At 53.7% G+C, this 24501-nt stretch overlaps 4 protein-coding genes across 6 annotated transcripts; 3 read left to right on the forward strand and 1 right to left on the reverse strand.

The window, feature by feature from the left end:
- Window positions 1–2384: 2384 nt before the first annotated feature.
- On the forward strand, window positions 2385–5385 carry LOC116664195 (mast cell protease 1A-like). The gene is made up of 4 exons (XM_032481795.1): window positions 2385–3028; window positions 3478–3613; window positions 3808–4065; window positions 4387–5385. Exons 1-4 carry the CDS (start codon window positions 2754–2756, stop codon window positions 4546–4548), a joined length of 831 nt encoding a protein of 276 aa, XP_032337686.1. The 5' UTR covers window positions 2385–2753; the 3' UTR covers window positions 4549–5385.
- A 293-nt stretch (window positions 5386–5678) lies between these two features.
- On the forward strand, window positions 5679–9511 carry LOC102516951 (granzyme H). Of its 3 annotated transcripts, none has more exons than XM_032481793.1 (5): window positions 5679–6505; window positions 7598–7758; window positions 8280–8415; window positions 8615–8872; window positions 9250–9511. In XM_032481793.1, exons 1-5 carry the CDS (start codon window positions 6452–6454, stop codon window positions 9391–9393), a joined length of 753 nt encoding a protein of 250 aa, XP_032337684.1. In that variant the 5' UTR covers window positions 5679–6451; the 3' UTR covers window positions 9394–9511. The 3 variants fall into 3 exon arrangements, with proteins under 3 accessions (XP_032337684.1, XP_032337685.1, XP_032337683.1); XM_032481794.1 differs by having other exon boundaries at window positions 5680–6779; XM_032481792.1 differs by lacking the exon at window positions 5679–6505 and having other exon boundaries at window positions 7170–7758.
- A 4603-nt stretch (window positions 9512–14114) lies between these two features.
- LOC102517784 (cathepsin G) lies at window positions 14115–17349 on the forward strand. The gene is made up of 5 exons (XM_014557708.2): window positions 14115–14715; window positions 15466–15613; window positions 16063–16198; window positions 16370–16624; window positions 17069–17349. Exons 1-5 carry the CDS (start codon window positions 14523–14525, stop codon window positions 17228–17230), a joined length of 894 nt encoding a protein of 297 aa, XP_014413194.2. The 5' UTR covers window positions 14115–14522; the 3' UTR covers window positions 17231–17349.
- Window positions 17350–19926: 2577 nt separating this feature from the next.
- Window positions 19927–23444, reverse strand: LOC116664194 (cathepsin G-like). Its single transcript, XM_032481788.1, has 5 exons — window positions 22568–23444; window positions 21674–21821; window positions 21090–21225; window positions 20665–20919; window positions 19927–20220 (listed from the first exon to the last, which is right to left on the reverse strand). Exons 1-5 carry the CDS (start codon window positions 22758–22760, stop codon window positions 20059–20061), a joined length of 894 nt encoding a protein of 297 aa, XP_032337679.1. The 5' UTR covers window positions 22761–23444; the 3' UTR covers window positions 19927–20058.
- Between the last annotated feature and the right edge of the window lie 1057 nt (window positions 23445–24501).

Consider the following 24501-nt stretch of genomic DNA (forward strand, 5'->3'; position numbering starts at 1 on the left):
TGAAGCACAGCAGGGAGCCTGCCTTAGCGGTTCTAATTGATTACTGGTTGCTGTGAGAGAAAACTTGACTTGCTTAAGGGCTCATCCTCCGCGCTGAGTGTCAGCCCCACCCACCTGCTTCCCTGTCCTTAAACAGCAGCCTGGAGCCACCATCCCACAGCACCTCCATAGGGAGAGGATCAGGGACCTGGGGGAGGAGAAGGAGCTGCCACCCGGGGTGAAGTGAAGCAGTGACAATGTCCAGGGTCAGGGCTTGGCAGCCAAGGGGTCCATGGGAGCCAGCCCTGCCCTCTGACCTCCTACGTAGAGGCTATGCAAGGTGGGGCCTCCCCCGACAGGGGGCCTGGGAGGGCAGGGAAGGTGGGACCAGGAGGAGAGCGGGCTCAGTCCTTTCCCTCCCTCTGCCCTCAGGGGGACTCCGGGGGCCCTCTCGTGTGTGACAATGTGGCCCAGGGCATTGTCTCCTATGGACAAAAAGATGGGTCCACTCCACGGGCCTGCACCAAAGTCTCAAGTTTCCTGCCCTGGATAAAGAAAACCATGAAAAGTCTCCAACTGCAAGAACCGGGCCATCTTCCCTGGAGCTGATCTAGAATCACACTGGGTTGGGGGGCCAGCAACGGAATAAAGCCTCTTAGCTGAGCAGGAAGAGTTGGTTTCTTGTTTATTTGTTGACCCCCATTCACAGGCACCAGCTCTGTGCTTCGAAAGCCAATGACACTGTTCTGCTGGTTTCTGCTTCCTCCTCTTCCCCCTCCCACCATCACTTCCCCTAAACCCCGTGCAAAGCTATACCCAGGTCCCCCACACCTGGCTTTCCAGGGCCTGCCCTTCTGCCAGGGCTGAAGCTGAGTACCATCAGGAGAAGACAGGAACCTCTCTGGTCCTGGGGCCAGAGTGCCTTACCTCCTTGCCCTGTGTCCTATGGCAGAGAGGAGGGGATGACACCACGGGTCCCGGACACCAGGCAGGCACAGTCTGGGGCTGCCACTCAAGGACGGAGCCCCCACCGGGGAGGGAGGGGCCTTCCTGAGCAGACATTTCTCTCCCACAGCCCGGGAAGCAGGCCCAGGGCAGGGGTGGATCTCCTGAGAAGTTCCTCCTTCTCAGCTGGGCAGAATGTCCTTCCTGTCCTCATCCGAGCTCTTGTTTGCTGTGGCTCTCCAGCCTGAATCACTACTGACAATGTGCTTTTTCTTTAGCTATAATTTTGTTGCTTTTTAAGAGACTTGCAATCAAGATGTTTAGAACTAACAATAATTTCACCTCCATGGCTCTCTCCTCCTTTTCCATTACGGGGACATGATCAGGATAACTTGTTTAGCAAATAGTACAGGGATATTAGAAGTGCAATTCTCTGCACAGTGGTGTGGGAATTCTACTTGGCTCCCTGGCATCCTTTCCCACTTCACGTGGTATCAGTAACTCATCAAAGAGAATAACTTTCGGGAGAGCCGTTCTTCTTCCACTCTCAGTATATGTGGATTGGACAGAGCAGACCCCAGCCTAGTCAAAGGCTCTGACTAGGCTGAGGTAGAGCAGAGGTTTCAAGCGCCCTGACCACAGGCACCTGCAGCACCGAGGTAGGCTGTGCTCTGCGGGGACTGCCACTGTCTGTCTCCACCCCACAGGTTCCTCGTACATGACTGCATCGCTCCTCCCGCTGGGAGGTGGGGTCTGTAGCCCTTCTTTTTTAATCTGGTGGGAGCACTCGATCGTCCAAGATGGAATATGGTAGAATAGAGGCCATATGACTTCAAAATCTAGGTAATAAAAACAACACAGCTTCTGCCCGGCTTGCTCTGTAGGAGATACTCACTCTGAGGAAGCCAACCACCATGCTGGCAGAGAACCAAACAACTGAGACTACTCGAGAGGCCCTCATGGAGAGAAACCAACGTGCTCAGTGAGCGAAACCAACGTGCTCAGTGAGCAGCCAGCACCAAGCACTGGGTGTGTGTGAGCGAGCCCTCAGGTGGTTCCAGCTTCCAGGCTTCAAGCCACCTTGACAGCAAGGGTAGCACAGGGGAGACATCCACGCTGCACCCTGACCAAAATGCAGACTCCTGGGTAAAAGCAATGTCGTTCTTTCAAACCACTCAGTTCTTTAGTAATTAAAACATTACTCCACACCATTCTGTCCATCCCTCTAACCGTGGCCTTCACCACCCTCGTCTGATCACTGATGGTTTTGTCTCCTCCCCTAGAAGCGAGGATTCTCATCTCCAGTGTCCCCCACAGTCTCCCACAAAAGGGGCCTCAATAAAGAATTACCCTGGTGATCTATAGTAAACTACAGAAATGACGACGTTCTTTGATCTATTATCATAAGACCCAGGTTGCTAGGGTGGGGGACCAGCTGTTGGCGGATACAACATCTCCAACCACCCTTTACTTGTAGCTTCATTTCCTGTTTTCTGCTGCTGCAGCTGGCACCAAGCCAAGAGCTACTGGTGCTCTGACAAGTTCATACTCCACTCAGACCCAGGGACTTGATCAAAAAGCAGTGTGAGGATTTCGGAGAAGCCTTGTAGGATGGAGGCCACAACATCGGAGGAGACACTTAAGATTAAAACACTGGAAGGAAGAACTGGGCAGCCTTTGTGGAGAGCTGCTCCTGCTTCTGCTCCTGGCAGCCCATCCTCTGTCCGCCACCGGGGACGCAGGTGAGTGACTGTCCCCACCCGCAGAGGCCCAGGCCCATCCCACACTGGCACACACCTGCTGAGACACTACGCTCATACGCATCCTGGATGGTCTACCTGCTGAAGCTTTCTGGACTGTGCCCAACTCCCTCAGAGACCAGCAAATCTGACCCCATCTGCCTGCTCCAGCCGAATGCTCCACGAGCACACAGGCAGGCTGGGATGTTTCTTTTAGGGAAAATCATCAGGGGCTATGAGGCCGAGCCGCATTCTCGTCCCTACATGGCATTTCTTCAGATCCAGACTTCAGGGAACATTATACTCTGTGGCGGTTTTCTGGTGCGTGAGGACTTCGTGCTGACAGCAGCTCACTGCTGGGGCAGGTGAGGAGCAGCGCCTGGGCCCCCGCCCCTCTGTCAGCGCCTCACAGGGAGCCCTCTTCTCAGGGGCCGCAGGCCTGGGCCACCTAGTAACACTGACGAGCTCTTCGGAGGACAGCTAGGCTTTGAGGAGAGAGGGACAGATCAATGCGAGTGGCCTGCGGAGAAAGGAACTGCCCAAAGCTGGGATGGAAGGAAGCCAAGGTTAAGCCCTGGAGCCCAGAGTGCAAATGTGAGACAGATGCACGGACTGGCTTACAGGCAGGCGGGCTCTGTGAGAACTCAGCATCCCAAGTGCCCTCCAGGAACTGCCGCCCAGCCCGGGCTGCCCGCAAGCGGACAGAACCGAGATGCTCTGCCCCAGGGCCCCACTGCCTAGAATTCTCTCCGCTCCAGTCCTGCCCTGTCCCGAGCCTGTGACTCCACCTCCCTCTCTCTCTCTCTCTGTGCAGCTCAATCAGCATCACCCTGGGGGCCCACAACATCCTCGAGCAGGAGGGGACCCAGCAGGTCATCCGGGTGAGAAGAGCCATCCCCCACCCAGATGATGATGATGAAAACACGGCCAACGACGTCACGTTACTGCAGGCGGGGCGCGCGGCTGCACCGGTTCTCACACACTTTAACCCCAGGGCTTTGCATCCCCCATCACCTCACTCCTGTCCCTCCTTCCGGTACGACCCCTTCAATTATCCCAGAGCTGTGAAGAAAGCAACCCTACGACTGTCCCTGCAGTCTTTGTGGGCCATGGGTAGGTTAGAATGCCTTTCCTCTGCCTTCAGCTGACGAGGAAGGCCAACCTGACCACCGCTGTGAGCCCCATCCGGCTGCCCCAGGGGAAGGAGCCGGTGAAGCCAGGGATGGTGTGCAGTGTGGCCGGATGGGGGCTTCTTGGCGTGAACAAACCTGCAGCAGCAAAACTGCAGGAGGCAGAGCTTGAAGTCCAAACAGACCAGCAATGCATCCATCACTACAAACATTACGATGCCACCACCCAGATATGTGCAGGGAACCGAAGAAACAGGGAGAATTGTTTTGAGGTGAGATCCCCAGCGTTATCCAGGCAAAGCCCTGGGCACATCCCTGGCAGTGGGAACTAGCCGTATCTCCACGTCTGCAACATTTCCTCCTATCCAGTCTCTGGTCCTGTCTCCCTGGGGGATGGGAGATTGTCCCACACATATGGGCAGAGACTTCCTAGGGGAGGAGAACGGGGGATGAACAAGGCTGGGCTGAAACCTCAGGAGCCAAAACCTTCATATCAGCCACGGCCCCCTAACAGAGACCACCCACCCCCTGGGCGGCAGGGAGGGTCAGACCACAAGATGACCCAGCTCACTCCTTCCCCTCTCTGTCCACAGGGAGACTCTGGAGGCCCCTTACTGTGTAACAGTGTGGCCCAGGGCATTGTCTCCTTTGGAACCAAGGATGGTACACCTCCAAGTGTCTATACCAGAATCTCGAGCTTTCTGTACTGGATACAAAACACAATGAGAATCTGTGAACTTCAGGGACCAGACTGAGGTGCCCCGGGATGGATCTGTCCATCTTCTCTGGGGCAGAGGCCAGAACGGCATTGGGCCAAGGGGATGGAGGGGAGGCTGCCAGGGATGTAATAAACTGTCATCTTCAGAAGTCATTGATTCCTCCTTTATTCATCCACACAGATTCGTTAGGTAACAAGAGTGTCTGGCAACCCTCTGTTCAATTTTCCGGCCTGTCCCTGGCTTCCCCCTCCAGCAGACCCCTCCTTCCAACTCTGGAATAAAAATCCTGTTGCAGTGACAGCCAGCGCCCTCCGATCACACGTCCCCAGTGTCAGCTTCCCGGCCAGGCTGCCTGTGAGTCCATCAGAACACGGAGACATCTCCTCAGGAAAACTGACCCTCATCTAGAGGACGCTCCCGCCTCCTCCCTCGTCCCCACCCCCACCGCACCCCAACATTCCAGGGCCACATGGCAACGTAAGAGGATCCAGATTTCAAAGGAGGATCCCCTGAGACGCGCTGGGGTGGGGGTGGGGGGACTTCTCCACCCGAACAGAAATGGAAGAGGGGAGGCTTTGAAAGAGTGTAGCTCACCCCTGCAGAACTTCCTCCCACATCAGAGTAGCCAGAGCTCAGAAGCCTGAGAACGTTTCAGGAGCGCCTCAGAGTTCCCAGGCCCAGCCCCGGGGCCTGGCCCAGCTCCGGCTTGGAGTCTTGGGCCCAGGGCCCAGTGCAGCCTCGGGTGTCCGGACAGCTCAGCCTCCTGCAGCCCCAGTTGAGCTGCAGGGCGCTCTCCCATCTTGGTCTGAGCCAGCCTCCCCCACCTCCACTGTTCCTGAGTGTGTGTGTGTGTGTGTGTGTGTGTGTGTGTGTGTGTGTGTGTGTGTGTGTCTGTGTGTGTGTGTGTCTGTGTGTGTGTCTGTGTGTGTGTGTCTGTGTGTGTGTGTCTGTGTGTACACATACATATCTCCAAAGGAAACTCATTGTAATGAAAAGTATTGGTCTCAGGGGTTTCCTAATGTTTCAAAGGTGTCTAACAGCCTACAGCATACTGAGCAAACTTTTTCTTCTACTTTTCAACATCTCTTAATTTTTTTATATAAGATTGTTCAGGAAAGTGAACTTTTTCAAAAACCATGCACCTGAGAGAAGGCTCGGCTGAGGAGGAGAGGCTTACTGAATGTTTGCATTGGTCAGTGAGTCTCACTAAGGGAAAACGCATTTTGGGTATAGAAGTAACACATGCTCATCACAGAAAGACACTTAAATACAGAACATATAAATAAGAAAATAAAAATTACTGGGAATTCTACCACCCCGAAGTCATCATCACGAATGCTTAAGTGTCTTTCCTTCCACTCTTTGTCTACTGACTCGTAAGCGGCTGTTCTGTCGGCATTGGAATTGGGCTATTTAGAACTCCTCGTGCCTTCCTTTCCCTTTCTCTTCTGGCCCCACGGGGGTGAGAGTGTGGGGAAGCACGCAAGAGGTCAGGATCGCCACGGACAAGGGCATCAGAGACACGGGTCTCTGGACACTGGACAGAGAACACTCAGTGCAGAGTAACTATTAGGATGAACGGCATCCGGGTCTGATTTCATCTGAATGGAAAAGAACCAAGAGTGGGGACATGGGGACACTCTTGATTCATGATGGAGCCGACTCTGGGGGTCCAGCCCCTCTGCTGGCCGCACCTCAGACTTCACTCTCTTGTGCTTGCTTCTTGTTTTCACCTTGTGACTCAGCAGTGGGAGGGCAAGTGTGGTGACAGCGCCCTTCTCACCCAGCCCAAGGCAGGGACCAGGGACCCCCACGTTGCTGGCTGACATCCGGCCCAGGAGTCTGTGCCGGGCTGAGCCTCCCCTCCTCCGGTCCCCTGGGCTTTGTGTCTGGAAGGAAGGAAGACCAGCAGCTCAACCTGCGCAGACTTTCAGGGAAGATGCAGCCACTCCTGCTCGTGATGGCCGTTCTTCTGCCCGCCGGGCGGGGACAGGTGAGTGACAATCCCCATTCCTCGGGCCTGGGTCCATCTCACTAAGCCCCCTGTTCTCCTGACCCTCCTGCCCAGCTCCAATTTCTGAACCCCAGCTCCAGGCCCAAACCCAGACAAACAAGTTCGATGCCGCCCAGACATTCACATGGGCGGATGGCAGGAAGGAAGGGTGCTCACTGGAAGCTTTAGCAGGGCACAGCCCCTCTCTCTCTCTCTCTCACACCGGGAAAGTGGGTTGTGCATTTGGCAGAGGATGTGAAGCTACAAAAACCAAGTAAGTAAAACCCCTCACTCCAACCCGGGAAAGGGCAGCTCAGCCGAAGTCACTGCAGGCTGGGAGTGGTCAGTGGACCCAGCTCAAGGACCGGTGAAGTCTCTCAGGGCCCCCCACCCCTCGGTCCTGCCCAGGACAGGAGCCCAGGGTGCGATGGATCAGAAGTGGCAGGATGGCAGCACCCAAAGCTCTCCGGGTGCTAAGCTCTGCCCCGGCCCCACACAGCCCACTTCCAGTCCCACCTCCCCTGCCTCCCAGGCCCTCAGTGGCCCCAGTGCCTTTGGCAGTGCCCTCCCCACCCCTGTGCCCTTGAATCCACCAGCGCCGTCCCTGCCAAACTTCAGCCAAAAGCCAACTGGAGGCTATCACTCATGCAGCCAGAGTGTTCACTGCAACCCTAGGGTGTGTTAGGCCCTAGGACACGAGGATTTCAGAGAATCCCACTCCGTAAGCTCGTAGGAAGATTATTAGAAAAGGACACCTATCAATCTGCTAACAGAGGCTCAGAGTAGTCAGGGAGACCCGCAGGGAGCGAAGGCTCATCAGGGAGTCCTGTCCACCATTCTCCGGGGCTCCACCACGTTGAAGGCAGACCTTGCCCCCGCCACGAACGTGTCTGAAGCAGGACGTGAAGGACAAGCTGACCCCCTTTCTCCGAGGGGGAGTCTGAGGCTTGAGGTTAGAAAATGTTACTCTGTTGCAAAGAGAACCTGGAGGACTCTCCCCTGGGGTCTGCAGGGCTCTGTGGACACACCTCAAACGCCACCTTCCTGATTTTCGCTCCTGACCACAGCCGCCCCCGTCACCCTGTCTCCCAGCCCTCTCTTTCAGGGGAGATCATCGGGGGCCACGAGGCCAAGCCCCACTCCCGCCCCTACATGGCGTTCGTTCAGTTTCTGGATCAGGAGAGGATGAGGCGGTGTGGCGGTGTCCTCGTGCAGAAGGACTTTGTTCTGACGGCTGCTCACTGCAGGGGAAGGTGAGGGGCAGCAGCCAGCCTTCCCCTGCTGACACCCCCGCAGGGACCCCATCCTCTGCCGGGGGGCCGAGCCCAGGGAGGGCCCGCAGCTTCTCATAACACAAGACCGAGAGAGCTCATCAGACGACCATCTGACGGCAGGACTAAGGTGATGAGAAGCTGAGAAACAGGGCAGTAAGTTTCGAGGTCCGGGGATCAGAGGTGAGAGCAACACGCATAGGTGAGAAGGCGGGGACCCGACCGGCCAAAAGCAGCATCAGTGAGGAAGAAAGCACGCATTGAAGTCAAAGTGCAAACTCAGAGAAATTTCACGATACTGCTGAGAAAGCTCCATCATGTCCCTGCCTTCATGTCATTGAGAAGCACACGGCAGGGCGTCACTCCGCCCCAGGACCTTCTGTGGCCTCAATTTCCCCTCAGCTGCAGCCCTGCTCTGCCCCCGTGTCACCAACCCCGCACGGCTCTGGGGCTGGCCCTCCTGTGACACCACACTCCCCACACGCTCTCTGCTCTCTGTGCAGCTCAATCAATGTCACCCTGGGGGCCCACAACATCAAGAAGCAGGAGGGGACCCAGCAGGTGGTCCCAGTGAGAAGAGCCATCCCCCACCCAGACTATAATCCTAAGGACCACTCCAGTGACATCATGTTACTGCAGGTAAGGAACCTCCCCGCTTCTCTGCCCTCCTGGAAACACACTGTCTCCCCTCCCACTGCAACCAGTCCCTTTCCTCCCTCCCGTCCTGGCCGCCCGACCTGTCCCCGGGGCTCAGGTGAGAGCGAGGGCTCTGCGGTCTCACTGCAGTGTCCCGGCCCGGAGGCCACTGGCTGAGCTGGACCCTGTCTCTCCCCATCAGCTGCAGAGAAAGGCCAAGCAGACGGCAGCTGTGAGGCCCCTCAGGCTGCCCGGGGACCGGGCCCGGGTGAAGCCAGGACAGGCGTGCGGTGTGGCCGGCTGGGGGCAGGTGGCGGTGGGCGTTCCAGCCACCACTCTGCAGGAGGCAGTGCTGACGGTGCAGGAAGATCGTGTGTGCGAATCCCTCTTCCCAGGCTATTACAGCCGCGCCACCCAGATTTGTGTGGGGGACCCGAGCACGGTGAAGACCAGCTTCAAGGTCAGGTTTCCAGCATCTAGGCACACAGGCCCCGGGGAGCAGAACTCAGGGAAGGTCTGGGGCTGGGGAGAGGCCATCTTCATTCCTCAGCCCGAGGGCTTGGGCAGCCTGGTCCATGAGTCCACACTTTAGACATTTTTCCTGAGTGGGTCAGGGTGGAGGGGGCGGAAGGATCAGTCATGTGGCAGCTGTGTTATCAGCAGAGTTTCCATGAGGACTGAGAAGAAAGGTTGGCCTGGGTCTCAGTAAAGACCAGTTAGAGCCAGACGGGAGCCCTGGGACCCTGCCCTGGTCCCTGACAGACAGCACCCAGCCCCAGGCTCCAGGGAGGGCGGGCCCCGCTGAGGACCCTCAGTCCTTCCTCTCTCTGCCCACAGGGCGACTCCGGAGGGCCCCTCGTGTGCAAAAACCTGGTCCAGGGCATTTTCTCCTGTGGGAAACAGAACGGGACACCTCCAGGAGTCTTCACCAAGGTCTCCCACTTCCTGCCCTGGATAAAGAGAACAATGAAGCGCCTCTAACAGCAAGCTGGAGACTCACCTTTTTGTGGGCTGGCCATCTTCCTGGGGCAGCGGCAAGAATCCCATAGGGGTTGGCAGTGGGATCGCAGGGCCATAATAAAGGGATCTCTAGAGCAAAGATGACTGAATTCCTGTTTATTCAGCGACCACTTCTGATATGCAACAGCCCTGCCCCAGGCAGCCCTCTGCTGCCAGCTCGGGGTTCTGCTTCTGCCTTTCTCCCCAGGCCTCGCTCCGCCCTAAATCCCATGCTGTCTGTCTAGAGTCTCATTGTGTTACTGAATGCAAGCTCCTGTGCCCGACGCACCGTGAGTCCAAACAAACTAAAACGTTGGAGTTTGGAGCGGAGAAAGGTTTGTTGCAGGGCCGAGCCAAGAGAACCCGTGGCTCATGTCCCTCAAATCCCAAACTCCCCAAAGGCTTTCAGCTGAGCCTTTTTAAAGGCTCGCTGAGGGTGGGGCGGCCCAGGGTGTGTGCTCAGCTGTGCACAGTCCTCTGATTAGTTGATGGTGGTTGATCCTTAGATGCCAGGTCTGTGTGCTACTTACGCTTGATCATCAAGTGGTTAATTTCTTCAATCTGGTGGTGGTTTTGAGCATCTGAAAAACTCAGGAAATATGCAGGAGATACTATTATCTGGGTACTTCAGAGAGGAGCTCCAGCAGAGCCTATGGGGGAGGGGTCTGCCCCCCCCCACCCCCGGGAAGGCCCCATGGGATCCTTCTGGGTTACAGTTGATTTCCCAGTTACACGTCTTTGGTGCTTATCCTTCTGCAAGGGCTGAGTCTAAAGGACTGTCCATTAGAAAAGGACAGCCTTCTCTCCCCCAGAGTGGTCCTCTCTGGGCCTCGGGAACCTCTTAGCTTCTCTAAGCCACATCTGTCATCAACCCCTCGGCAATCGGCAGAGTAAAGAGCAGGTCAGCGGAAGGAGGGTGAATCCAGGAACCCAGGAGGTCAGGGGCCATACCAGGGACACTCAGTTTCCTGTTTCCAGGGCCTCTCTCCGGTGAGGGCAGGCTTCCCCTGTAACCAGCACTGGCCATAGCTTAGGAGGCTGGGATGCTCCCACAATGGCCCTCAGCCTCCCCTGGTCCCATGTCCTGCTCTGCTCCCGGCACTGAGCTCAGTCAGCCTTGCTCCCTGACTGACCGGCCCACACCAGCCCCTGTTTTCCATTTGAGGGCCCTGGCCACCAGCTCCTTTCCCTGCCTGCTCACCCTGCCTTGAGACAGCCTCCCTGCCTTCTCCCCAGCAGAGGTCCCATTGCCCGTGTGAGTTCTCCTCCACTGCTTGTCCCTGCCTTAGCTGAGCTGCCAGCCCACCTGGTGCTTATCAGAGAAGCCAGAACCCACCTCCCACCTGGGCAGGCCAGCTCAGGCCCTCGGTCCAGCCCAGCACGCCCCAGGGGCTTAGGCAGCACCAAGGCCTGTGGAGACTCCCAGCAGCCTCAGGCCTTCAGCCTGTCCTGGACTCAGACCCCTGCCTCCCCCTGCTGGCGGCCTGGGATATGGCAGCCTTGTGAGCCAAAGGGACCCAGGGCTGCTGGGCAGGAAAGCACCACTTCGCCGTCCATCAGTAGTCAAGGGTTGATCCCTCTCTTTGTGCCAGCACATAACAGGCTCTGTCCCTGTCATTGGGAAACTTACAGTGATGAGAAATTTCTTCTACGTTCCCCTGGACCCTCATCCAACTCTTCTCTCAAATGTGCCTCTGCGGGGGCTGTGAGCTCCGGGGAAGACTCAGCAGAAGGCCTTATGGGCTGTCTTGTGGGAAGCATAAGCTTTTATTTCCTTCATACAGTATTTTCTTAATTTAAAAAATTCTTATTGAAGTATAGTCAGTTACAGTGTTTCAATTTCTTTTCGTCTTATTTTTGAGGGTGCTGGATTTTGCTTTCATACACATGTGATTCATTTGCTATTGTTTTTAGAGCCTTCTCTTCTTGATGTTCATCTCACTCAATTCAGTGTTTGTCCAGTTACTGTGAATTTGTTGTGTTCTGTCACATCCAACTCACTGGCGGTACTGTTTGATAGATACAGGACATCTGGGTCACAGCAAACTGTCTTCCCCTTGAAACGAGGCATCTCCTGGGTTTCTGGACTGAGGTTCATGCCCCTACATGTAATATAAATAAAGATAAGTCTGTCCCAGGGTGTGAGCCAGAACCAGCGGCAGAGTGGCCAAGGATATCCACCGCTACGGGCAAGGGTGTGTGGACTTGCGAGGCGGTGTCTGACGGGTCAGCCTGCCCCCTTACACCTGGCAGTAGGACTTGACATAGTGTGAGGTAGATTAAGAGGAAAACTATTACCATATAAAGACTGTAGCTTCATGAAGACCGGACTGCCCTGGGTGGCTCCTTGAAACGATTTCTGTGTGTGTTTACATTATTTCTCTCTTTCTTCTAGTGATTTTATTTCTAGGACTTTATCCTGCGTTAGGTCTAAAGTGTGTGTTTGTGGGGGGTGTATAAAAGGGTTACTCACAGAGATGTTCATCACACCATTACTTAATAAAAGATCTCAAAATGGAATCAGTGTTGATGTCCAAAATAGGGAGCTAGTAAAATATTACACATTCACATTGTATATCATGCAGCCTTTACCGTCTACATTATCCCCACTCTAGAAACTAGGCTGAGAAAACAAAAGAACGAAATCTAGGCTAAGAACATTAGTAGGCAAGTTATTTTTAAAAACCTAATAAATATTTGAGGAAAAGCAAAAGCTCGCCAATTAATCAATGCAAATTAAAAATATTAACCATTTTGCTTATCTGATTGAAAAGGATGACAAAAGTGATAATACTGAGATTCAGCAATTACACAGAGAAAGTGGCACTTTCACACCTGTACCTAAAGGTCCTAAAAAAAAACGGAAAAAGGAGTCTGATGTCGTCATCAACCACACAGAGAAAAGTGGAGAAGGTAATGCCTAAACACCTTACACAAGTGACATCTTAGAAACAGTACTTAATCCAGCACTACATTGGGGATAAGCTTTTAAAATTTTTTATAGCTTGAACGCTATGGAAACTTTAAAGTCACAACACAGAATGACATTTGCCATATGGAAGAATGTTCTCTAGGTACGTTCAGGTCATAAGTAATGTATTTGACTACATGCCTGTTACTACACTTGAAAATTTAAATACTGGAATTAAGTGAATTTCCTCTACACTTGCATTTGATTCTGCCAAGCACTTGGGAAACAGTTCATAAGCACATGAACGGAAGTTCAAGCTTGGGGAGTTCATGAAAGTCCAGGTAATTCCATCTTTCATGAAATTACATGCAAGGATTAGCCGATTAACTCTTCGTTGTCAGTGTGAGCTTGTAGACCTACGAGTCCCCAGATCACCGCGCAGAGGGTCTGGTTAGAGCTGCTCGTGTGGGTCTTGGTCTGTCGTTTCCGTGCCGCTCACCTTACGTGCTCATCAAGAGAAGTTCAAATTTTGTGTGTTCAGTAAATTTCCTCAGAACAATAGTAGCTGTCTGAGTGAACTCCCATTGTTCCTTCAGTTGTGGCCTGGTAATCACTCTTGCTTTGGCAGTTCTTCAAAGCTTTGAAGAGTTTGAGACCTTTTCCTCGGGTTAGTTTTGGTTGTTTTTGGTAGGAAGATGGAGTGAAATCGCAGCCCCTGGCGATGCGCTGCTACCCATGTCTCAACTCCGATCACTGGGTGCCTATTTTCACTCCCCTTTCTTTGCACTCTATTCTTTATCCTTTTCTCTCTCTCTCTTCTTTTAAAGTTGTGTTAATGTTTTTAAAACAAAATAAAGTGCTGAAAAATTTAAGTAAGAATAAATTCAGATCTCCTAATGCTCAGGCACTTACACAGCTGTTACACTATTTCCCCTTTGCCCTGCTTTCTGCTTAGTACTTCTCAGATACAGAAACACATTTCATGAGCTGTAACCATAATACAGCTAAGACACAATACATGTATTAGAGAAAGGACTAAGTTCTTTGCAGCTTTGAAGTAAGTGCTAAGCTGTGTGTGTTTACGGACAGGGAGAAAATCCTTAACTTTCATAAGATTTTCAAGAGGGCTTATCACAATTCATAAACAACTGAGAATTGCATTAGTTTCCTCTTCTGATATTTTTGCAACCATGTCCCTGTGGGACACAAAAGCCTTCACCCTGAGGAGGAAGCAGGAAAATTGGGGTCTTTCGCAGTGTCGTGATTTCCACTGAGTCTGTTGGGGCTCAAGTGACCTGGACGGTAACGGTCAGGGGCAGAGCCTCGTTCTTCCCTGCTCTTTCCCTGGCAGTGCCGTCCACCTGCTCAGGAGAGAGAGCTGCTCAATCTGCTTGACAAGTTCTAGAAAGAAGTGGAAGTAGCCATGGTCTGAGCAGGGGGCCAGGACAGATGAGAAGACAAGCAGGCTCCAGTCCCAGGGGGAGAGTGTATCCAGCAGGACCCTATGGGGCCTCCCTGGGACAGACCCCTCCCCCCACGCCCGGTCCTCTGCTGTGGCTCCCCTCTGAAGTGCCCAGATAATGTCCTATGCATGTTTCCTGAGGTTTCCGACGCTACAAACCTCCACCAAATGGAAAAAATGAACTATCTGATGATCATGAGCACGAGGCCCCCCCAGACCTTCTTGTCCTGAGGACTGATAATGTTAACAGCTGTGTTACCTCACGTCATCCAATCAGAGAACTGTGCATGAGCCGATCACACGCCCTGGGACGCCCCTCCCTCACCTGGCCTTTAAAAATGCCTTGCTGAAACCTCTGGGGGCTTCCAGGGTTTTCAGACGTGTGTCCCCTGTTCTCCTTGCTCAGCCCTGCAGTACACCTTTCTCTGCTCCAAACTCGGACGTTTCTGTATTACTTGGCCTCATGGCGCCTGGCAGGCAAAACTGTGCTCGGAAGCGAGAGGAAATGAGGAAACAGACAGCTACCAGCTTTCAGGCTCCTTGGGAGGTTACTGAATTTGGTGGGTTTGGGGCTTTGGGACACAGCGCCCCAGCCCCCGTCCTTGTGGCCCTGGGTTCCCATTTCTGCTCCCGGCACCGACTCAGCAGCTCTACAGGGTATTGGGTGACAGCCTGGGGGGCCCTCTTTCCCCACACCACGGGCAGTTGGTGGGCTAGCCCCGTGGGCACCCTTGGGTGATGAAATCTAGCACAGCAGCAGGGGATGGGGCTGCGGATTCTCCAGCCCCCACCTCCCCCTTCCTTCCTCTCTCAGGGGCTCAAAGTCTGGCAGGAGGAAGCACCAGCAGCAACTGCCTGGCCGGCCTTCCCAGGAAGATGCGGCCACTCCTGCTCCTGGTGGTCTTGCTCCTGCCCCCCAGGGCGAGGGCAGGTGAGTAACCTTCTCCGTCCCATAGACGCTGGGCCCAGACCGCCCAGGCACCTCCTAACGCTGTACCATTGGGCAGCTCATGGGAGTTCACAGCTCCTCAGCTTTCTCATCTGTAAAACAGGGATTCTGTCAACGCCTACCTCAGAGAATCACTGAGAGTGAGAGTACCTCCCGCAGAGAAAGTTCTTGGAATTGCCCCTGGGATACAGTACTTTCTGTTCTCCGTGGCGGCGTCCACACTCCTTCTGCAGCTCATGGGGCAGAGCCTAGGAGAGGAAGACACAGCGATAGCAGCCGCATCAGCCCACGTCTAGATCCTTAAACACCAGTCCCGTGCTGGGCCCGGGCGGGCCTTGAGCTGGACTCCCAGGGATCTGGGACGCTCCCTGAGGAAGATAGTACCACAGAGGTTCAGGGAGAGGCCACTCCAGAGGGCTCTGGATTTGCCATCCTGACAGCAGAGAAACCCTCCTCCTTCTGGGGGCTGGACCTGGCCCTGCCTTGTGCGGAGGTGGGAGGGAGCAGAGGCTGGGATGGGGAGTCAGCAGTGCTTCCTGCAGAATCTGGAGCCCTCTCCCAGTGCTGCTGCTCTGCAGACCCCAATTCCCACCACCAACCTCCCCTGTGCCTCAATCATCTCTCCTGCATCCCAATCTTCCCGGCTTTCGGGAGTCACCAAACTGATGCCCACATCCCCCCCCACCACCACCACCACCAGTGCAGAGATAAGTGCCTAATGCTTCCTTTCAGGGAAGATCATCGGAGGACAAGAAGCCAGGCCCCATTCCTTCCCCTACATGGCATATGTTCGCGGCCGAACTTCACTGGCTCTCATAACTTGTGGAGGATTCCTGGTGCGAGAAGACTTTGTCATGACAGCGGCTCACTGCTTGGGAAGGTGAGGAACTAAGGAGCTTCTGGCAGCCAGTAAGGCAGACCCAGAAGAGTTCACGAGGGGAGCCATCTGTAAGCAGGGTTCTAGCCAGGAAGGGGTCAAAAACAGACCAGGTGGGTCTTGGGGGCAGGGGGTGGCCAGTGCAAATGGGGAGAAAAGGAGGACGTGATAAAAAAAAAAGAGCAGAAGGGGAGATCGAAGGCACACATCAGGGCTCAGAATAGGGATTCAAGTTCTTTCTCTGTTATTCTGGGGGAGGCAAAACTTAAGAGCTCTGCGTACCCCAATCCCCAGCTCAAGGCTGGGGCACAGGTCAATCAGCCCCAACCCCACCCTCTCCTCAGTTCCCTCAGCTGCAGTCTCCTGCCTGGGCTGTTCCCCTGGCCCGCAGAGCTGTGGACCTGAGCTCCTGCAGCAGCTCATACCTACCTCTAGCCTCCCTTCCTCTGCAGCCAAATGAATGTGATCCTGGGGGCCCACAACATCAGCAGGTCTGAAAGCACCCAGCAGCAAGTATCTGTGCGCAGAGCCATCCGCCACCCCAGATACAATCAGCAGAACAACCAGAACGACATCATGTTACTGCAGGTACCGCCTGCCTGACCCTCTGCTTCTTCAGCCCACATGGCTGCTCCCAGCTGGAGCCTCATGGGTCTGGGACCAGGGAGGAGGAAGCAGGGGGCAGATGCCCAGGGCACTGGTGGGCACGGGGTGAGGTCGGCATACGTGGCCCCTGAGTGCCTGCCCTCCTCCGGCCAGCTGGCGAGCAGAGTCAGGCGGAATCGAGCCGTGATGCCAGTGGCCCTGCCTCAGAGCCAGAGCAGGCTGAGTCCGGGGACCGTGTGCACCGCGACCGGCTGGGGCCTGGTCGGCCTGAACAGGAGGACAGACACACTCCGGGTTGTGCAGCTGAGAGTGCAGAGGGATGGGGAGTGTCACAGACGCTTCAGTTTCTACACTGGCCAAACGCAGATTTGTGTGGGGGACCCAAGAGAAATGAAGTCTGCCTTCCTGGTAAGACCATGGGCATCACGAAACCCTGCATGAGACAGAAGGGGCTGGGCAGACTGGGTACTGGGGACAGACTACATCCTTGTGGCCTCAGTCTGGAACCCAGACCAGAGTGAGGTGGGGGCTTTTCCCATCAATCCTGTCTCTGGGGACCAGGAGGAGCAGCAGACACACAGGACACACAAGTGCAGCCTTCTCCTGGGGAGGGTGAATGTACCTTGACCTGGGTTGCCTGGAGAAGTAACCTCAGCCAGGGCTGAAGGCCAGTGATGGAAAAATCCAGAAGCTTGACTTCTGTACCCCCACCACCCAGCCATCTCACACACACCCAGCAATGGAAGGAGCCCACCCACCCCTGTCTTCTCTGAGGGCCAGACCTAGGGCAGCAGGAGTGGGAGCCCTGGAGGGGGGAGGCCTGGCTTAGCGTCCCTTCCTCTGTTTCCACAGGGAGACTCTGGAGGCCCCCTGGTGTGTAACAACATGGCCCAGGGCATTGTCTCCTATGGAAATCAGTTGGGAACTCCTCCAGCAGTCTTCACCAGGGTTTCCAGCTTCCAGCACTGGATAAGGAGAACAATGAGACGCTTTGCAAAGCGGGGACCAGACTGAGACCCCACTGAAACTGACTCTTTCTGGGGCAGAGGCCAGCTCCACGGTGGTTCCCAGAGCCTTAATAAATGTCTAAGCCTAGAGCCGAAATAACTGATTTCTCATTTGTTCGTAAACATGATTCAGAACACAATAAATGTACACCAGGACTGAGTCTGAGCTCCTCCCGGAAAATAGGGTCTCTTGCCCAGGACATGCAAACCCCTGTCCCTACCGTCCTGGGGGTCAGGATGAGCGTCCTCCCTTCCTCTGTCACTGCTCCACCCACAGCCTCAGGGAGTGATGGAGAGACATCTCTCTCCCCAGAGCAAGGCTCCTTATTGTTACCCTCCCAGAGACTCCCCGCTAGGTGTTAAGGTGTACCCCAAACCGTGTGCCATCGGCGTGGGTAGGACTGGCCGACCAAAGGAACAGAACTGAAATTCCACACGCGGCCCACTTTAACATGTGGGTCACGTGGCGTCTCAAATCACTGGGAAACAGTGAACTCTTAATAGATGCTGTCTAAACAAACTGATAGTCATTTGGGGAGAAAAGATAAAGCTGGATCCGGGCTTCTCATCATAAACCGAAATAACACCTCAAATGGGATCAAAGAGCTAAATGTGAAAAGTCACACCAAGCGAGTACTAGAAGAAAGACAAAAAATTTACTTTCGTAAAAATATCTAACAAACACCCATGTTGAAAGCAGCGCTATTCACGGTGGCCAAGAGATGGGAGCAACCCAAGTGTCTACGGACAGCTGGACCCTTTTCTCCTAAGCCCTTACCCACACCAGCCCCCACTGCGCTCTCGGCCGGTGTTCTCATTTTCAGTGTGACGAGGGTCTCCTTCTGGTTTTGTCACCCTAAAATTATACAAAACTCTACACAATGTGTTCACTAAAATAAAATGACTTTTATGCTAAAGAATAGCCCATGACTACTACATCAATGTGGTAATCAAATAAAAGAGTTCTGAAGTCACATAATTTAAACCTAAACTTTTAACACCTTGAGGGAACGAGAAAGAACCAGCTGGGAGGTTCTTCTACATCCATCAAATGTTAACTACTCCTCACAGTGTGAATTTTGCCATCTCAACTTCTGCAGTGTCCATAATCTTAAATGGAATAATCTATAAACAGATATCAAATCCAACTGGCAATGGGTAGCCAGGGTCACAATGGATAATGCATCTGACTGTGGATCAGAACATTTTAGTTTCACTCCTAGCTGGCTCGTTCCTCCTTTTAAATGCAATCTTCTTTAAATTGACATCCAAATGAATTTTTTTTTTTTCAAAATGAAACTTTTTGGAATCCAACTGGCTATACATAGAAATGCTTTGGTAAATTTGATCATTCTTTTATAGACATTTCTTGTCAGAAAGTCATTTGCCTAGTGTTCAGTATAAGGATTTATTGACAAAATTTTAATCAACAATACATCTTTGCCAATACTCAGTTATTTTTGCTATATTTGCCACCACCTACGAATAGGAATTTTTTCTTACTTATATATTCTCAAGGAGAACAGTCTCATTATTAGATGTTTGCGTGGCACATGGAAAGCGCGCTTGCTGGTGGAAGGGGGAGGAGAGGGCAGAGGAAGAGCCCTGTTCCGTGCAGCCCTTCCTCCTTCTGACATTTACAGGAGGCCCGGAGCACCGACCTGGTCCCCAGCAAACTCCCAGGGGAGTGCGCTTTCCATTTGATTTGTGTTCAGTGATTATTCCATTTAAGATAATGGACACTGCAGAAGTTGAGATGGCAAAATTCACACTGTGAGGAGTAGTTAACATTTGATGGATGTAGAAGAACCTCCCAGCTGGTTCTTTCTCGTTCCCTCAAGGTGTTAAAAGTTTAGGTTTAAATTATGTGACTTCAGAACTCTTTTATTTGATTACCACATTGATGTAGTAGTCATGGGCTATTCTTTAGCATAAAAGTCATTTTATTTTAGTGAACACATTGTGTAGAGTTTTGTATAATTTTAGGTTGACAAAACCAGAAGGAGACCCTCGTCACACTGAAAATGAGAACACCGGCCGAGAGCGCAGTGGGGGCTGGTGTGGGTAAGGGCTTAGGAGAAAAGGGTCCAGCTGTCCGTAGACACTTGGGTTGCTCCCATCTCTTGGCCACCGTGAATAGCGCTGCTTTCAACATGGGTGTTTGTTAGATATTTTTACGAAAGTAAATTTTTTGTCTTTCTTCTAGTACTCGCTTGGTGTGACTTTTCACATTTAGCTCTTTGATCCCATTTGAGGTGTTATTTCGGTTTATGATGAGAAGCCCGGATCCAGCTTTATCTTTTCTCCCCAAATGACTATCAGTTTGTTTAGACAGCATCTATTAAGAGTTCACTGTTTCCCAGTGATTTGAGACGCCACGTGACCCACATGTTAAAGTGGGCCGCGTGTGGAATTTCAGTTCTGTTTCTTTGGTCGGCCAGTCCTACCCACGCCGATGGCACACGGTTTGGGGTACACCTTAACACCTAGCGGGGAGTCTCTGGGAGGGTAACAATAAGGAGCCTTGCTCTGGGGAGAGAGATGTCTCTCCATCACTCCCTGAGGCTGTGGGTGGAGCAGTGACAGAGGAAGGGAGGACGCTCATCCTGACCCCCAGGACGGTAGGGACAGGGGTTTGCATGTCCTGGGCAAGAGACCCTATTTTCCGGGAGGAGCTCAGACTCAGTCCTGGTGTACATTTATTGTGTTCTGAATCATGTTTACGAACAAATGAGAAATCAGTTATTTCGGCTCTAGGCTTAGACATTTATTAAGGCTCTGGGAACCACCGTGGAGCTGGCCTCTGCCCCAGAAAGAGTCAGTTTCAGTGGGGTCTCAGTCTGGTCCCCGCTTTGCAAAGCGTCTCATTGTTCTCCTTATCCAGTGCTGGAAGCTGGAAACCCTGGTGAAGACTGCTGGAGGAGTTCCCAACTGATTTCCATAGGAGACAATGCCCTGGGCCATGTTGTTACACACCAGGGGGCCTCCAGAGTCTCCCTGTGGAAACAGAGGAAGGGACGCTAAGCCAGGCCTCCCCCCTCCAGGGCTCCCACTCCTGCTGCCCTAGGTCTGGCCCTCAGAGAAGACAGGGGTGGGTGGGCTCCTTCCATTGCTGGGTGTGTGTGAGATGGCTGGGTGGTGGGGGTACAGAAGTCAAGCTTCTGGATTTTTCCATCACTGGCCTTCAGCCCTGGCTGAGGTTACTTCTCCAGGCAACCCAGGTCAAGGTACCTTCACCCTCCCCAGGAGAAGGCTGCACTTGTGTGTCCTGTGTGTCTGCTGCTCCTCCTGGTCCCCAGAGACAGGATTGATGGGAAAAGCCCCCACCTCACTCTGGTCTGGGTTCCAGACTGAGGCCACAAGGATGTAGTCTGTCCCCAGTACCCAGTCTGCCCAGCCCCTTCTGTCTCATGCAGGGTTTCGTGATGCCCATGGTCTTACCAGGAAGGCAGACTTCATTTCTCTTGGGTCCCCCACACAAATCTGCGTTTGGCCAGTGTAGAAATCGAAGCGTCTGTGACACTCCCCATCCCTCTGCACTCTTAGCTGCACAACCCGGAGTGTGTCTGTCCTCCTGTTCAGGCCGACCAGGCCCCAGCCGGTCGCGGTGCACACGGTCCCCGGACTCAGCCTGCTCTGGCTCTGAGGCAGGGCCACTGGCATCACGGCTCGATTCCGCCTGACTCTGCTCGCCAGCTGGCCGGAGGAGGGCAGGCACTCAGGGGCCACGTATGCCGACCTCACCCCGTGCCCACCAGTGCCCTGGGCATCTGCCCCTGCTTCCTCCTCCCTGGTCCCAGACCCATGAGGCTCCAGCTGGGAGCAGCCATGTGGGCTGAAGAAGCAGAGGGTCAGGCAGGCGGTACCTGCAGTAACATGATGTCGTTCTGGTTGTTCTGCTGATTGTATCTGGGGTGGCGGATGGCTCTGCGCACAGATACTTGCTGCTGGGTGCTTTCAGACCTGCTGATGTTGTGGGCCCCCAGGATCACATTCATTTGGCTGCAGAGGAAGGGAGGCTAGAGGTAGGTATGAGCTGCTGCAGGAGCTCAGGTCCGCAGCTCTGCGGGCCAGGGGAACAGCCCAGGCAGGAGACTGCAGCTGAGGGAACTGAGGAGAGGGTGGGGTTGGGGCTGATTGACCTGTGCCCCAGCCTTGAGCTGGGGATGGGGGTATGCAGAGCTCTTAAGTTTTGCCTCCCCCAGAATAACAGAGAAAGAACTTGAATCCCTATTCTGAGCCCTGATGTGTGCCTTCGATCTCCCCTTCTGCTCTTTTTTTTTATCACGTCCTCCTTTTCTCCCCATTTGCACTGGCCACCCCCTGCCCCCAAGACCCACCTGGTCTGTTTTTGACCCCTTCCTGGCTAGAACCCTGCTTACAGATGGCTCCCCTCGTGAACTCTTCTGGGTCTGCCTTACTGGCTGCCAGAAGCTCCTTAGTTCCTCACCTTCCCAAGCAGCGAGCCGCTGTCATGACAAAGTCTTCTCGCACCAGGAATCCTCCACAAATGGTTGCCCCCACTTGAGTCTGGATCTGAACATATGCCATGTAGGGGAAGGAATGGGGCCTGGCTTCTTGTCCTCCGATGATCTTCCCTGAAAGGAAGCATTAGGCACTTATCTCTGCACTGGTGGTGGTGGGGGGGGGGGGGATGTGGGCATCAGTTTGGTGACTCCCGAAAGCCGGGAAGATTGGGATGCAGGAGAGATGATTGAGGCACAGGGGAGGTTGGTGGTGGGAATTGGGGTCTGCAGAGCAGCAGCACTGGGAGAGGGCTCCAGATTCTGCAGGAAGCACTGCTGACTCCCCATCCCAGCCTCTGCTCCCTCCCACCTCCCCACAAGGCAGGGCCAGGTCCAGCCCCCAGAAGGAGGAGGGTTTCTCTGCTGTCAGGATGGCAAATCCAGAGCCCTCTGGAGTGGCCTCTCCCTGAACCTCTGTGGTACTATCTTCCTCAGGGAGCGTCCCAGATCCCTGGGAGTCCAGCTCAAGGCCCGCCCGGGCCCAGCACGTGACTGGTGTTTAAGGATCTAGACGTGGGCTGATGCGGCTGCTATCGCTGTGTCTTCCTCTCCTAGGCTCTGCCCCACGAGCTGCAGAAGGAGTGTGGACGCCACCGAGAACAGCAAGTACTGTATCCCAGGGGCAATTCCAAGAGCTTTCTCTGCGGGAGGTACTCTCACTCTCAGTGATTCTCTGAGGTAGGCGTTGACAGAATCCCTGTTTTACAGATGAGAAAGCTGAGGAGCTGTGAACTCCCATGAGCTGCCCAATGGTACAGCGTTAGGAGGTGCCTGGGCGGTCTGGGCCCAGCGTCTATGGGACGGAGAAGGTTACTCACCTGCCCTCGCCCTGGGGGGCAGGAGCAAGACCACCAGGAGCAGGAGTGGCCGCATCTTCCTGGGAAGGCCGGCCAGGCAGTTGCTGCTGGTGCTTCCTCCTGCCAGACTTTGAGCCCCTGAGAGAGGAAGGAAGGGGGAGGTGGGGGCTGGAGAATCCGCAGCCCCATCCCCTGCTGCTGTGCTAGATTTCATCACCCAAGGGTGCCCACGGGGCTAGCCCACCAACTGCCCGTGGTGTGGGGAAAGAGGGCCCCCCAGGCTGTCACCCAATACCCTGTAGAGCTGCTGAGTCAGTGCCGGGAGCAGAAATGGGAACCCAGGGCCCCAAGGACGGGGGCTGGGGCGCTGTGTCCCAAAGCCCCAAACCCACCAAATTCAGTAACCTCCCAAGGAGCCTGAAAGCTGGTAGCTGTCTGTTTCCTCATTTCCTCTCGCTTCCGAGCACAGTTTTGCCTGCCAGGCGCCATGAGGCCAAGTAATACAGAAACGTCCGAGTTTGGAGCAGAGAAAGGTGTACTGCAGGGCTGAGCAAGGAGAACAGGGGACACACGTCTGAAAACCCTGGAAGCCCCCAGAGGTTTCAGCAAGGCATTTTTAAAGGCCAGGTGAGGGAGGGGCGTCCCAGGGCGTGTGATCGGCTCATGCACAGTTCTCTGATTGGATGACGTGAGGTAACACAGCTGTTAATATTATCAGTCCCCAGGACAAGAAGGTCTGGGGGCCTCGTGCTCATGATCATCAGATAGTTCATTTTTTCCATTTGGTGGAGGTTTGTAGCGTCGGAAACCTCAGGAAACATGCATAGGACATTATCTGGGCACTTCAGAGGGGAGCCACAGCAGAGGACCGGGCGTGGGGGGAGGGGTCTGTCCCAGGGAGGCCCCATAGGGTCCTGCTGGATACACTCTCCCCCTGGGACTGGAGCCTGCTTGTCTTCTCATCTGTCCTGGCCCCCTGCTCAGACCATGGCTACTTCCACTTCTTTCTAGAACTTGTCAAGCAGATTGAGCAGCTCTCTCTCCTGAGCAGGTGGACGGCACTGCCAGGGAAAGAGCAGGGAAGAACGAGGCTCTGCCCCTGACCGTTACCGTCCCAGGTCACTTGAGCCCCAACAGACTCAGTGGAAATCACAACACTGCGAAAGACCCCAATTTTCCTGCTTCCTCCTCAGGGTGAAGGCTTTTGTGTCCCACAGGGACATGGTTGCAAAAATATCAGAAGAGGAAACTAATACAATTCTCAGTTGTTTATGAATTGTGATAAGCCCTCTTGAAAATCTTATGAAAGTTAAGGATTTTCTCCCTGTCCGTAAACACACACAGCTTAGCACTTACTTCAAAGCTGCAAAGAACTTAGTCCTTTCTCTAATACATGTATTGTGTCTTAGGTGTATTATGGTTACAGCTCATGAAATGTGTTTCTGTATCTGAGAAGTACTAAGCAGAAAGCAGGGCAAAGGGGAAATAGTGTAACAGCTGTGTAAGTGCCTGAGCATTAGGAGATCTGAATTTATTCTTACTTAAATTTTTCAGCACTTTATTTTGTTTTAAAAACATTAACACAACTTTAAAAGAAGAGAGAGAGAGAAAAGGATAAAGAATAGAGTGCAAAGAAAGGGGAGTGAAAATAGGCACCCAGTGATCGGAGTTGAGACATGGGTAGCAGCGCATCGCCAGGGGCTGCGATTTCACTCCATCTTCCTACCAAAAACAACCAAAACTAACCCGAGGAAAAGGTCTCAAACTCTTCAAAGCTTTGAAGAACTGCCAAAGCAAGAGTGATTACCAGGCCACAACTGAAGGAACAATGGGAGTTCACTCAGACAGCTACTATTGTTCTGAGGAAATTTACTGAACACACAAAATTTGAACTTCTCTTGATGAGCACGTAAGGTGAGCGGCACGGAAACGACAGACCAAGACCCACACGAGCA

This window comes from Camelus ferus, chromosome 6, assembly GCF_009834535.1.
Source record: "Camelus ferus isolate YT-003-E chromosome 6, BCGSAC_Cfer_1.0, whole genome shotgun sequence".
NCBI classification, from domain to species: Eukaryota; Metazoa; Chordata; class Mammalia; order Artiodactyla; family Camelidae; genus Camelus; species Camelus ferus.